The sequence below is a fragment of the Oncorhynchus keta genome, chromosome 26 (genome assembly GCF_023373465.1).
Source record: "Oncorhynchus keta strain PuntledgeMale-10-30-2019 chromosome 26, Oket_V2, whole genome shotgun sequence".
Taxonomy (NCBI): Eukaryota; Metazoa; Chordata; class Actinopteri; order Salmoniformes; family Salmonidae; genus Oncorhynchus; species Oncorhynchus keta.
This window is the reverse complement of record NC_068446.1, coordinates 21740483-21755482: the sequence shown is the minus strand read 5'-3', so window position 1 is coordinate 21755482 and position 15000 is coordinate 21740483. Positions and strand designations below refer to the sequence as shown.

At 43.3% G+C, this 15000-nt stretch overlaps 1 protein-coding gene across 1 annotated transcript in view; it reads left to right on the top strand.

Moving 5' to 3' along the window:
• LOC118358662 (leucine-rich repeat-containing protein 52-like) overlaps nt 1-15000 on the top strand; it is a 24864-nt gene that overhangs the window by 546 nt on the left and 9318 nt on the right. The window contains exon 1 of the mRNA XM_035736605.2: nt 1-811. This exon is cut by the window's left edge and continues 546 nt beyond it. Coding sequence (XP_035592498.1) covers nt 163-811 — 649 coding nt within the window. The 5' untranslated portion in view covers nt 1-162. The remainder of the gene's footprint in view (nt 812-15000) is intronic.

Genomic DNA, 15000 nt, shown 5'->3' with positions numbered 1-15000 from the left:
CAGCAACAGAAGCAGCAGCGGGAGCCGGTCCTCCAGAGTAGCCGCCTGGACTCACCCCCAGTCCCGCAGCCCCATGCAGGATGCCCGGGGGGGAGCGCTGGTCCTGGGGTGTCCTCCTGGTCCTGCTCAGCCAGAGTTCATGACACCCTGGGCGGCTTCATCATGCGTCTCCTGCCTGCTCCAAGCTCCCAATCCCTCCGGCTACTCTTTCTTTTTATCTTCGTGATGGGGGTTGCCCCTTACCCGGCTCTCACTGCAGGATGCCCAGACAGGTGTGTGTGTGACGACCAGCTGGTGGTCCAGTGCGCTGGGCAGGAGCTCACCCTCTTCCCCAACGACCTCCCTCTAGCCACCCGCCAACTCATCATCTCCAACAACCACATCGGAGAACTTCCAGCATTGCAACTCAACTACCTGTCTGATCTGGTCTACCTGGATGTCAGCAACAACACCCTGATGGAGATCTCCGAGTCCACCTTCGGGAATCTCCGAAAGCTGGCCTATCTTGACCTGTCCTTCAATACACTAACCCAGCTTGAGGACCGGACTTTTGGACCATTGTCAAGCCTCGTGATGCTACGGCTAACAGACAATCTGGGGCTAAATGAGATCCACCCGGACGCGTTCTCAGAAAATATTGCTCTGCAGGTGCTGGATGTGAGCAGGAACAACCTGACGACGCTGAACATCAGCTCTCTGATCGCCCTGCCTTCCCTGCGCTCCCTGGGGCTCAGCGGGAACCCCTGGAGATGTGACTGTGAGACGGAGGACCTCTGCCTCTGGGTCCAGATAGAGGGATTCAAGTTCCAAGGTGAGAATGGGGATGGAGCAGTTGGGGGGCTCTGTGTGTGTGTGTGTGTGTGTGTGTGTGTGTGTGTGTGTGTGTGTGTGTGTCAGTGGACCACTGTCCATGGGAACAGAAAGCAGGATTCAAGTTGTTCTTTTTGTTTGTTTGTTTATAGCGTATGGGTGATCTGTGCCCGTGTCTTGCTCATGTGCTTCTATAAATCTCACTTTGTCACTGTCTTTAATCCAGCACCCATAATGTTTGACAGATGGTCAGAGGAAGTGCAGTCCCAATACTCAGGTGGTGTAGTTATTAGGACTGTAGCTTAGACTGTTGGCCAGCACCATGTGTTTTGTTATTGTACAATTCTGGAGAGTAAACAGGCAGTTGTCCTCTGCTGGGAAGGCCACCCAGCGACACTCCAAGGTCTTATCACTGCTTATCGTCACATCAATTCATTTAGCTAATTTGATGGTGGGCGCTCAGTCAATAGTCCCTGATGGACGACTCACTCCGCTCTCTGCTCCCTGCATGGCACGTCATCTCTGTTATTACAACACACACACGCACACACACACCCACACACACACACATTGAATAATGTCACAGTAGCACAGGGGCCACGGTAATGGATTGGCCCTAAAGTCACAATGATCAGAGGACTTCAACACCCCTTTGCTTTATCCCTCCCTCCCTCCCTCCCTCCCTCCCTCCCTCTACCTCTCCCCTCTCATATCTTCCTCCTTTCTCCCTCCTCTCTCTCTCCCTATCCTCTCCCCCTCTCTCACGCCTCACGCCCTTTCCCCTCTAACCTCTCCTCCCCAGTCCCTCCCCCTCTCCCTCTCCCTCTCTCTAACCTCCACCTGTCCTTCACATCGCACCAATAACTCTCCCAAAACTCATTCTTTGTCTAATGACTTTTCACACTATCTACGCCAGGAGCAGGACAGAGAGGAGCTTACAACGACATCATCACTTCTGCTGTCAGTCAGTTAGCCTACTCTCAAAATAGGAGCCTACTGTTTTAGATGTACTAAAGAGAGTAGAACATATATAACAGTCCTACTCACTAGAGGATAGCAGTCTAATTACTGACACTCAGATCAGTGGAGCATCCCACCATGCATCTACAATGTGAAACTACCACAATAGCCTTCATGAAGAGGGTGCCTATTGGCACAGATGGAAAGTCGGGGTTTCAGGTTCAAGCCTGGCTGTACATCTGAGAGGCCAGGGGTACAGTGTTGACTATGTCCACAGTCAGTGTCAGCAGACCTCTCTATCTGTATCAGTGCTATTGGTCCTCTCCTCTCCACCTCACTCTATCCACTTCTCCTTTCTCGTCGTTCTTCTTCCAATGATTGTCCACATTTGTCCAGCTGTATCTGATCTCTCTCTCTCTCTCTCTCTCTCTCTCTCTCTCTCTCTCTCTCTCTCTCTCTCTCTCTCTCTCTTTCAGTGCCAGTATCAGTGTTTGTCTCAGTGCCATATGCTGTGATGGTCTTTAAACAGGCCAGACCCTCAGTTTTCTAAGAGTAGCTTGTGTGTGTGTGTGTGTGTGTGTGTGTGTGTGTGTGTGTGTGTGTGTGTGTGTGTGTGTGTGTGTGTGTGTGTGTGTGTGTGTGTGTGTGTGTGTGTGTGTGTGTGTGTGTGTGTGTGTGTGTGTGTGTGTGTGTGTGTGTGTGTGTGATGCAATCCACTCTAGTGTGTGTGAGTGAGTGTGTGAGGGGTCTCCGGCTGATGAGACCGTGAGGAGGAGAACCTTTGGGAGAGGGAGATGAGAGGAGAGGGGTAGGAGGAGAACATAGAGGAAGAGCTGGAGGGGAAAGCAGTGAGCTGGCTGTTGAGCCTCAACCCTTATTTGACCCCTCACTCTCCATGCACCTGCATCAGGTCCTGGGTTACAGAGAGTCACTGGTACTTTGAACTAGACCAGACACCATGGCAGAGAGAGAGAGGGGATGAGACTTTATTTTTGTACAGTCATTTTGTAATGAATCATTTCTCCCTTCTTCTTCTTCTCTCCCTCCTGTAGTATGGGATGACATGGGTGTCTATTGATATGGCAGCCATATCATGTACAGTAACCAGAGTGACAGTCAGGAGAGAGGGAATTGGGTCAGGAGAAGAGGGAGAGAGAAAGAGAGGGTGTGTGTGCGTGTCCGTGTGTGTGTGTTTGATAGGGGGCGGTGTACGTGACTGTGTGTCCTCGTTGTTTAAGAGGTCTCATGTTATGACTGTAATGGTGGCGTTAGCTCTTATTCTGAGTGTGTGTGTGTTTGTGTGTGTGTGTGTGTGTTTGTTCCACCTGGGCTCCCCATGCTCTAACATGATTACTCAGAGCCCATTTAGAGTGTGGCTATGGTCCCTTACATAGCATGCTGTAGTGAGAGGAGGGACCATAGCAACATGTAGTAGGGGTGCTGAGGGTGCTGGTAAATAATAATAATAATAATATAAAAGGCCTTTATTACATTATTACATATAGTCGGAAATGACTTTTTGATATCAGAGAGACGGTAACTCACCAGCTTTTTGACCAGAAATACAACTTTCCTAAATTGGATCATTTGTTCGTACCTCTCAAGATGATTGAACTTATCCCAGAGGATGCTCCAAGACACCGGCTGGAGGAGAAGAGGTATTTGGAGTGGAGTCCGACTCAGGAGGAGTGCAAACCGTCCACCGCTTCCGAGTATATTACTTGCTTATGTTCAGTCCGTGGAAAATAAAGTAGATGATCTCAGGGCGAGGATCTCCGTCCAGAGAGACATCAGGGACTGGAACATACTCTGTTTATGGAATCGTGGCTCTCTCCGGATATACTGTCCCCGTCCATACAGCCAGTGGGGTTCTCAGTACATTGCATAGATAGGAATAAAGAACTCTCCGGGAAGAAGAAAGGCAGAGGTGTATGTGTCATGATTAACTACTCATGGTGTGATTGTGGTAAAGTACAGGAACTCAAGTCCGTTTGTTCACCCAACCTAGAATATCTCACAATCAAACGCCGATTGCATTACCCTCAAAGATCATTTTCTTCGGTCATCATCAGAGCTGTGTATATTCCTCCTCAAGCAGATACCACGACGGCTCTCAAGGACCTACACTGGACTTTGTGCAAAGTGGAAACTGCATATCTTGTGGCCGCATTTATTGTAGCTGAGGACTTTAATAAAGCAAATCTGAGGAAAACGCTTAAACATTTCTATCAACACATTGCCTGCAATACTCGCACTTCAAAAACTCTCAACCATTGTTGCTCTCGCTTCCGGGATGGCTACAAGGCCCTAAACCCACTGCAATTTGCATACCGCCCCAATAGATCCATGGATGATGCAATCGCCATCACACTGCACACTGCCCTATCCCATCTGGCCAAGAGGAATATCTATGTAAGAATGCTGTTCATTGACTACAGTTCAGCCTTCAACACCATCGTACCCTCCAAGCTCATCATTAAGCTCTAGGCCCTGGGTCTGAACCCCGCCCTGTACAACTAGGTCCTAGACTTCCTGATGGGCCTCTCCAGGTGATGAATGTAGGCAACAACACCTCCACTACGCTGATCCTCCACACAGGGGCCCCACAATGGGTGCTCAGCCCCCTCCTGTACTCCCCTCCTGCACCCATGACGATGTGGCCTTGCACAACTCCAACTCAATCAACAACAGTCTGAGTACCAACAATGATTAGACAGCCTACAGGGAGGAGGTGAAGGCCCTGGAGGAATGGAGCTGATCGTGGAATTCAGGAGATAGCAGAGGGAGCATGCCCCCATCCACATCAACGGGGCCGCAGTGTACACATCACTGACAATCTGAAATGGTCCACCCACACAGACAGTGTGGTGAAGAAGGTGCAACAGCGCCTCTTCAACCTCGGGAGGCTGAAGAAATTTGTCTTGGCCCCTAGAAACTGCTTTTGTTATAAAATAATATACATATTTTTTTGCACCATTATTCTTATGTAATATAATCAATTTCAGTAGCACATTAGAGTGATGGACTGTGCCATACAAACTGCCTCCATAATGCATTAGTCCACTCAGACAGACGCAAATCAGACAGGTGTCTTGTACACCATGATATAATAGTGCCTTCGGAAAGTATTCAGACACCTTGACTTTTTCCACATTTTGTTACGTTACAACCTTATTGTAAAATGGATTTAAAATAATAATAATCTCAGCAATCTACACACAATACCCCATAACCATTTTTTTTTAAAGTTTTGCAAAAGTATTAAGATTTTTTTAAATATATTTTTTTATTTCACCTTTATTTAACCAGGTAGGCTAGTTGAGAACAAGTTCTCATTTGCAACTGCGACCTGGCCAAGATAAAGCATAGCAGTGTGAACAGACATCACAGAGTTACACATGGAGTAAACAATTAACAAGTCAATAACACAGCAGAAAAGAAAGGGGAGTCTATATACATTGTCTGCAAAAGGCATGAGGAGGTAGGCGAATAATTACAATTTTGCAGATTAACACTGGAGTGATAAATGATCAGATGGTCATGTACAGGTAGAGATATTGGTGTGCAAAAGAGCAGAAAAGTAAATAAATAAAAACAGTATGGGGATGAGGTAGGTAAAAATGGGTGGGCTATTTACCGATAGACTATGTACAGCAGCAGCGATCGGTTAGCTGCTCAAATAGCAGATGTTTGAAGTTGGTGAGGGAGATAAAAGTCTCCAACTTCAGCGATTTTTGCAATTCGAATAAACAACAAAAATACATTACTTACATAAATATTCAGACCATCTGCTATGAGACTTGAAATTGAGCTCAGGTGCATCCTGTTTTCATTGATCACACTTGAGCTGTCTCTTCAACTTCCTTGCATTCCACCTGTGGTAAATTCAATTCATTGGACATGATTTGGAAAGGCACACACCTGGTCATTCTGTTCTTCTTAGTTTCTGTAAGATTGCTAAATTGCATTGTTTCAAAGTTGCCCTTTTCATTTTTGTAGTCGAAGTGTGGACATGTCCTTGGTATGATTCGTCTTTCTCTTTCCTTTACTATCTGTGGTGATAACCATGAGTACCGGACTCATTCGACGGGCATGTGAAACACCCCATCCATACTTGGTCTCTATAAGATGCCTGTGAGAACTAAGAGCGAGTTGAATTGCTTTTCCCATGCACGTTCACATAAAGATGTTTTTATATTGAGATTTGACTGCCTTATGAGTAGTAGGGCTGACCACAATTAGTCGACTGGACAATTTTCTGGTCGTTAGGCTGTTGGTCGAGCAGTAACACATATACACAATATATATACAGTGTCTTCGGAAAGTATTCAGACCCCTTGAATTTTTTCACATTTTGTTAGGTTACAGCCTTATTCTAAAATGTATTAAATTGTTTTTACATATAAAACCAGTACATGTAACGTTAATTCCTATCATTTCTAATCTACAATGCTTCTTAGTCATTTATTTGACTGCATTCAATATTATTATTGCAGTCTTCCCGTTCTCATTGTCGGGGTGGACACATTGTTGGCGGAGTGCACAACCTTAGCTACACTTGTGAGAAACAACTTTTGGTTCATTTAATTCCATTTACAAATTCTGACAATTTAGTCATTGTCTTTTGTTTGGAGTGCTCCTGTCAATGCTGAGTAAGAAGTAGGCCTATAGGCTACCATGCCTGTGTGTAAATGTAGGCAGAAATGTGCCCATTTGGGGAGCTGAAAGTATTTCTGATTGGCTTAAATGCACCACCAATAATGACCCGTGGAGTTTCTCATGCAAACTAAGTCTGTTTTTACATCCATTGAGAATTACAACAGTTTTTGAACATGCCATACAAATAAAGGAATTTGAATTAAATATATGAAGAGTGTCTTGATCCTCCTTTCTTTTTGAGTTCCTCAATGCATTTGAAAAACCTTTCCAGCTCTCTCCCTTTTGATAACCACTCAGCGTGAAAGGGAAAAATGTCATGTTCTGATCCAGTGGAAATGTCAAAAAATAGGCTTATCAGTGATGGACTTAGATTGAAATAGGTTCCGGTACTCATTTTGGATGCTGGTACTGTGTCTATTTAGGTGCAGGGGCTCCACAATACTTTTAAACTAATATTCTATAAGAGGAACAGGAGCTCAAGCAGTAGAAATGTTGACGGCCCGGTACTCAGCTCGGGCAAGCTCCTGCCCAAGTCAAGCACTGCTTCTTATCCCTTGTGCAAATAGCCTACAGCTGTGTCTGTCCCGAGCTCACTGGCGCAGGAAAATCTGAGGGCCCAGAATATTCTATTCAATGTTTCAAGTTCGCCAGCACAAGCTTCAGACCCAAAGTTAATAGTTGATACAATGTTTCAAGTTAGTTGCAGACAGGCCATGTGTAGCCAATGTGATTTATAGGATAATTATTTTTATCTAGATATTTTCTACCTGCAGGATGGAATATTTTTATTTGTTGGCTTTCTAGGCTATTTTTACATAGTTGGCAATGGCAATAGAAGTTACTTTTTAGATTTGTATATTTTTCATTTGGATTTGGATATAACTTTGATTAACCATATGACAATAATTTTGAGATACAAAGACGTTAAATGAAATTAAATTGAACTGTTTCATGAAAATGTGCATATGAAAAACACGCAAATCTAATCAAAGTTTGTTTGTCACGTGCGCCGAATACAACAGGTGTAGTAGACCTTACAGTGAAATGCTTACTTACAGGCTCTAACCAACAGTGCAATTGCTTTTTTTTAAAGATATTAGGTGAACAATAGGTAAGTAAAGAAATAAAAACAACAGGTAAAAGATCAGTAGAAATTGAAGATAAATTGTCATTCCACACGAGAAAGGTTGCCGGGTCCTCGTGTAGCCTTTTCACAGGCAACTTCCGAAGAGTAATAACAGAATCTGCGAAAGACGTCCTGGAGCTGCGTGGTTGGTATTAGGGGCCTGGATGTTGGGGTTGTTGGGTGGATTTGGGGCTGGAGGGTCAAGGGTGAGGGTGAGGGAGAGCTGTGTTGGGGCTGGAGGGAGTCTAGTTCCCCAGCTCCCCAGACCAGCTCACAGACCTACAGGCACTGAACCAAAATAGAAGGGTGAGCACTGAGCAATAGTTAAATATTCATAAACAAAGAGAGACTGGGACGAGGGGGGGTGTACATGTGACAAAGATAGAGAGAAATAAATAAAGAGAGAGAGAAACAAAGAGAGAGAGAGAAAAAGAGTGAGAAAGTTTGTGAAAGAGAGAGAGAGAAAGAGAGGTTGTAGGGAAAATAAGGACAGGAGTTTTCTGTGGCCCAGATATATCCCTCAAACTCCTAAATCCATTCATTATGATCCGCAGTCAATGGCTCCCAGAACAACTATTATACTATACTGTAACGATGTGCGCTGAGAGTCGGGAAGCAAGTTCAGGGAGTGAGTGTTTTATTAAATAAATGAAACCTAATACAAAACAGGAAACACGAACAACGCACAGACAGGAAACAGAAACAATGATGCCTGTGGAAGGAACCAAAGGGAGTGACATATATAGGGCGGGTAATCAAGGAAGTGATGGAGTCCAGATGAGTGATGAGCTGCAGGTGCGTGTAACAACGGTGACAGTTGTGCGCCATAACGAGCAGCCTGGTGACCGAGAGGCCGGACACATGACATATACATTATTAACCAGATGGAACAATCTAAAGATTCCCTGTGTACTGTTAAATATGTATGCTCTGCGTATTGACGACTATGGCATTGTTGTGTGCATTTGCTCTAAGTTCTGAAGCAGGGAAGTGTGGGAGGGTGGGGTGGGGGGGGGGGGCGTCCAACTCAAGGTGTCATGAAAACCCTTCCATTGTACTGAAAATAATTTGAACACCCTCCCACTGGATAGAATGAACTGGTAATGACCCCAAATAACAATAACTATAGCGGTCCTGTGTTTATCAACTTGGATATCTACATTGCTTTTGTGGCACAGTTGATGCCACGCAGGGCTACGGGCCAGAAGGCTGAGGGTTCGCCAACCACCAAGGACGAGACTCTCCCTGCCTCTCAATACTTCACTATCAGTGCTGGTTGCAGACAATGATCAGCGAGAGGGAAATCAGATTTTCAACATTTGTACATGTTGGTAGGGGTAAAGTGACTATGCATAGATAATAAACATTGCGAAGCAGGGGTGTTAATGTAAATAGTCCGGTGGCCATTTTATTATTTGTTCAAGGATCCTTTTGGACCTAGATTTGGCACTCCGGTACCGCTTGCCATGCAGTAGCAGAGAGAACAGTCTATGACTTGGGTGACAGGTGTCTTTAACAATTTTTGGGCCTTTCTCTGAAGGAAAAATATAATTTGCTTTAAATCAGTGCGCACACGAGCACTCTGTCATAGACTTTCTCTATCTCCATCAATTTCATTCAAATTGCATCCACAAAAGATTGATATATATAAAATGTATATACAGTATATATACAGTATATATATATATATATATATATATATACAGTGCATTCAGAAAGGATTCAGAGCCCTTGACTTTTCCCACATTTTCTTACGTTACAGCCTTACTCTAAAATGTATTCAATCGTTTTTTCGTCCTAAATGACAAAGCAAAAACAAGTTTTTAGACATTTTTGCATATTGATAAAAAATAAGACAATGAAATGTGACGCTTACATACAGTGGGGCAAAAAAGTATTTAGTCAGCCACCAATTGTGCAAGTTCTCCCACTTAAAAAGATGAGAGAGGCCTGTAATTTTCATCATAGGTACACGTCAACTATGACAGACAAAATTAGGAGAAAAAATCCAGAAAATCACATTGTATGATTTCTAATGAATTTATTTGCAAATTATGGTGGCAAATAAGTATTTGCTCCCAGTCCCTGCAGCTGAAAAACATCCCCACAGCATGATGGTGCCACTACCATGCTTCACCATAGGGATGGTTTCCTCCAGACATGACGCTTGGCATTCAGGCCAAATAGTTCCCTCTTGGTTTCATTAGACCAGAGAATCTTGTTTCTCATGGTCTGAGAGTCTTTAGGTGCCTTTTGGCAAACTCCAAGTGGGCTGTTATGTGCCTTTTACTGAGGAGTGGCTTCTGTCTCACCACTACCATAAAGGCCTTTTCGGTGGAGTGCTGCAGAAATTTTTGTCCTTCTGGAAGGTTCTCCCATCTCCACAGAGGAACTTTGGAGCTCTTTCAGAGTGGCCACCTCCCTGACCAAGGCCCTTCTCCCCCGATTGCTCAGTTTGGCCGAGCTGTCAGCTCTAGGAAGAATCTTGGTCAGCTCCAAGGAAGAATCAAACTTCTTCCATTTAAGAATGATGGAGGCCACTGTGTTCTTGGGGACCTTCAAAGCTGCATACTTTTTTTGGTACCCTTCTCCAGATCTGTGCCTCGACACAATCCTGTCTCAGGGCTCTACAGGCAATTCCTTTGACCTCATGGCTTGATTTTTGCTCTGACATGCACTGTCAACCTTCGGACCCTATATAGACAGGTGTGTGCCTTTACAAATCATGCCCAATAATCGAATTTACCACAGGTGAACTCTAATCAAGTTGTAGATATATACAAGGTACAAGGTATATATCTACAACTGCGTATATACATACGCATATATGTATATATATATATACACTTCCGGCCAAAAGTTTTAGAACACTTACTCATTCAAGAGTTTTTATTCATGTTTACTATATTCTACATTGTAGAATAATAGTGAAGACATCACAACTATGAAATAACACACATAACACTGGGATGCTGGCCTTCAGTAACGGATGATATCTGCATGTGTATTTCCCACCATAAAGTATGGAGGAGGAGGTGTTATGTTGTGGGGGTGCTTTGCTGGTGACACTGTCTGGGATTTATTTAGAATTCACGGCACACTTAACCAGCATGTCTACCACAGCATTTTGTAGCGATACGCCATCCCATCTGGTTTGGGCATGGTGGGACTATCATTTGTTTTTCAACAGGACAATGACCCAACAAACCTCTAGGCTGTGTAAGGGCTATTTTACCACGAAGGAGAGTGATGGAGTGCTGCATCAGATGACCTGGCCTCCACAATCCCCAGACCTCATAGTTTGGGATGAGTCGGACCGCAGAGTGAAGGAAAAGCCAAGTGCTGAGCATATGTGGGAACTCCTTCAAGACTGTTGGAAAAGCATTCCAGGTGATGCTGGTTGAGAGAATGCCGAGAGTGTACAAAGCTGTCATCAAGGCAAAGGGTGGCTACTTTGAAGAATCTCAAATATAAAATATATTTTGTATTGTTTAACAATTTTTTTTCTTTACCACATGATTCCATATGTGTTATTTCATAGTTTTGATGTCTTTACTATTATTCTACAATGTAGAAAATAGTAAAAATAAAGAAAAACCCTTGAATGATAGGTGTGTCCAAACTTGTGACTGGTACTGAGTATATATGTATATACAGTGCCTTGCGAAAGTATTCGGCCCCCTTGAACTTTGCGACCTTTTGCCACATTTCAGACTTCAAACATAAAGATATAAAACTGTATTTTTTTGTGACGAATCAACAACAAGTGGGACACAATCATGAAGTGGAACGACATTTATTGGATATTTCAAACTTTTTTAACAAATCAAAAACTGAAAAATTGGGGGTGCAAAATTATTCAGCCCCTTTACTTTCAGTGCAGCAAACTCTCTCCAGAAGTTCAGTGAGGATCTCTGAATGATCCAATGTTGACCTAAATGACTAATGATGATAAATACAATCCACCTGTGTGTAATCAAGTCTCCGTATAAATGCACCTGCACTGTGATAGTCTCAGAGGTCCGTTAAAAGCGCAGAGAGCATCATGAAGAACAAGGAACACACAAGGCAGGTCTGAGATACTGTTGTGAAGAAGTTTAAAGCCGGATTTGGATACAAAAAGATTTCCCAAGCTTTAAACATCCCAAGGAGCACTGTGCAAGCGAAAATATTGAAATGGAAGGAGTATCAGACCACTGCAAATCTACCAAGACCTGGCCGTCCCTCTAAACTTTCAGCTCATACAAGGAGAAGACTGATCAGAGATGCAGCCAAGAGGCCCATGATCACTCTGGATGAACTGCAGAGATCTACAGCTGAGGTGGGAGACTCTGTCCATAGGACAACAATCAATCGTATATTGCACAAATCTGGCCTTTATGGAAGAGTGGCAAGAAGAAAGCCATTTCTTAAAGATATCCATAAAAAGTGTTGTTTAAAGTTTGCCACAAGCCACCTGGGAGACACACCAAACATGTGGAAGAAGGTGCTCTGGTCAGATGAAACCAAAATTGAACTTTTTGGCAACAATGCAAAACGTTATGTTTGGCGTAAAAGCAACACAGCTCATCTCCCTGAACACACCATCCCCACTGTCAAACATGGTGGTGGCAGCATCATGGTTTGGGCCTGCTTTTCTTCAGCAGGGACAGGGAAGATGGTTAAAATTGATGGGAAGATGGATGGAGCCAAATACAGGACCATTCTGGAAGAAAACCTGATGGAGTCTGCAAAAGACCTGAGACTGGGACGGAGATTTGTCTTCCAACAAGACAATGTTCCAAAACATAAAGCAAGATCTACAATGGAATGGTTCAAAAATAAACATATCCAGGTGTTAGAATGGCCAAGTCAAAGTCCAGACCTGAATCCAATCGAGAATCTGTGCAAAACTGATAGACATACCCCAAGCGACTTACAGCTGTAATCGCAGCAAAAGGTGGCGCTACAAAGTATTAACTTAAGGGAGCTGAATAATTTTGCACGCCCAATTTTTCAGTTTTTGATTTGTTAAAAAAGTTTGAAATATCCAATAAATGTCGCTCCACTTCATGATTGTGTCCCACTTGTTGTTGATTCTTCACAAAAAATACAGTTTTATATCTTTATGTTTGAAGCCTGAAATATGGCAAAAGGTCGCAAAGGTCAAGGGGGCCGAATACTTTCGCAAGGCACTGTATACATGGACTCTACAAGGCATGGACTCTACAAGGTGTCGAAAGCATTCCAATGCTTCCCACAGTTGTGTCAAGTTCGTCCTTTCGGTGGTGGACCATTCTTGATATAGACTGGAAACTGTTGAGCGTGAAAAACCCAGCAGCATTGCAGTTCTTGACACAAACTGGTGCACCTAGCACCTACTACCATACCCTGTTCAAAGGCATTTAAATCTGTTGTCTTGCCCATTCACCCTATGAATGGCACACATACACAATTCATGTCTCAATTGTCTTAAAACCTTTAAGGTTTAAAAATATGTATTTTACCTGTCTCTTAATGTTCTGTGTACGCAGTGTATATACAGTGGGGAGAATAAGTATTTGATACACTGCCGATTTTGCAGGTTTTCCTACTTACAAAGCCTGTAGATGTCTGTCATTTTTATCATAGGTACACTTCAACTGTGAGAGACGGAATCTTAAACAAAAATCCACAAAATCACATTGTATGATTTTTAAGTAATTGATTTGCATTTTAGTGTGTGTGTACATAGATATCCTAGCCTACCTCTTTCAGGTAATAATTTCAGATAATAAATTAATTGCAGTCATTAGCCTTATATTTTGCTAATGAATGATGGGCTATATATAAGCTTCTAATTGTTAGCCTCTGTCTCTTGCACAATACGCACCTGCGCTCTGCTGACCTCTCACCTTTAAAAAATGTTCCTTAGCTCTTGGAGTCCCAGGAAAAGCAAGACATTTTCACTGTAGCTTGGAATACAATGTTGTACTTACTTGAAAACAATAATGCAATTACTCATTGCATTGTGGTGTTGGAGGTTAGTCTAGGTAGGATAACTGTATTGTCCCTATACAAGATCAACAGAGGAGATTGTTTATCTGTGTGTCATCATGTCATCACTGTCCTTTCATGCACAATGATTCAACTGGCCTCTCCGCTGCCTATCAGCTATTCCTATCTGTTCTTGTCGATTCACATTAAAGCTTGATGCAGCTTTTGTTTTTATGTGTGGTATGATTGCTAGTTAGCCTATTGCAGATTTGGACAAACGGTCCACCTACCACTATTGTCACTATGAATGGTGGATAGACGGCAGGATAGACTGTTAGACTGGTAGACTATCCTGACCTGTGGTATAGTAAAAGTTAGCGCATGGAAAAGTGCAGTGCATAAGGGAAGTACCAAAACACCTTGATATAGGGGAGGCGCATGCAAGCAGATAAGGACATTTGGCTTGGATGGAAGACATTATATAGTAAAACCTGAAAAAGAGAGAATGTTAACCAGGGGGGGAAACACAGTACCCTCTCCTGTGCCCAATAAAAAAAACACACAACTCTTCCCAAAAGTTTGGCAACCCTCCTCTATTTCGGCAGCCAGGTTACCTGTAATACAAGTCAGTATTCGACGTCCATCCATGTCTGAGGACGTTGGGAGATGACATGGAAACCGGCCATCTGGCTCTAATTCCAAAATACATGTATTTTTGAGAGTTTGGTTTTAAGCCTATCCCTTACCTTAACCATTCGGAGTTAATCCCTAACCTTAAAATTTCAGAGATAATTCCTAAACTTAACCTGAACCTTTCAAATGTGGAGCTAATGCCTAAACTTAACATTAAACACTTCGAAATGTAACATTTGCAACAACTTCGAAATGTGATGTTTGAGAAACATGAACGAACGTTTAATTCTGACGTGAGACTTTGAGAGCTAGTTTTATTTTGGACCAACCCTCCCCCCCAGTAAATTGCGATCTGTCCCGAAAGACAGAGGCATGGGTGTGAGCGAAATGAGACAACAAGCTAAATGAGAGTAAGATAGACAGAACGAATGTGAGTGAGAATCGGAGGACAGAGAAAGACCATTACATAGGAAAAACAGAGAGAAACAGGCAGGGAGAGAGAGAATGAGATTAACAATAAGACAGAAAACCGTTCTGGAGAAAGAGAGATGAGAGTGAAAATGAGACGGAGAAAGTGATTAAGACAAATTGAGAGAACGAACAAGGGAGTGAGAGAAAGAGATGTTGCTGTCTGACCTTCACTCTCTCCTCATCCTTTGCCGGACGAAGGCGGGACTACCGAGAAAGTCTTGAGGGAGGGATGAGGCAGTGATGATGATGGTGATCTAATACCATATTGGAGAGGAGAGAGCGTGAAGCTGTGTGTGTGTGTGTGTGTGTGTGTGTGTGTGTGTGTGTGTGTGTGTGTGTGTGTGTGTGTGTGTGTGTGTGTGTGTGTGTGTGTGTGTGTGTGTGTG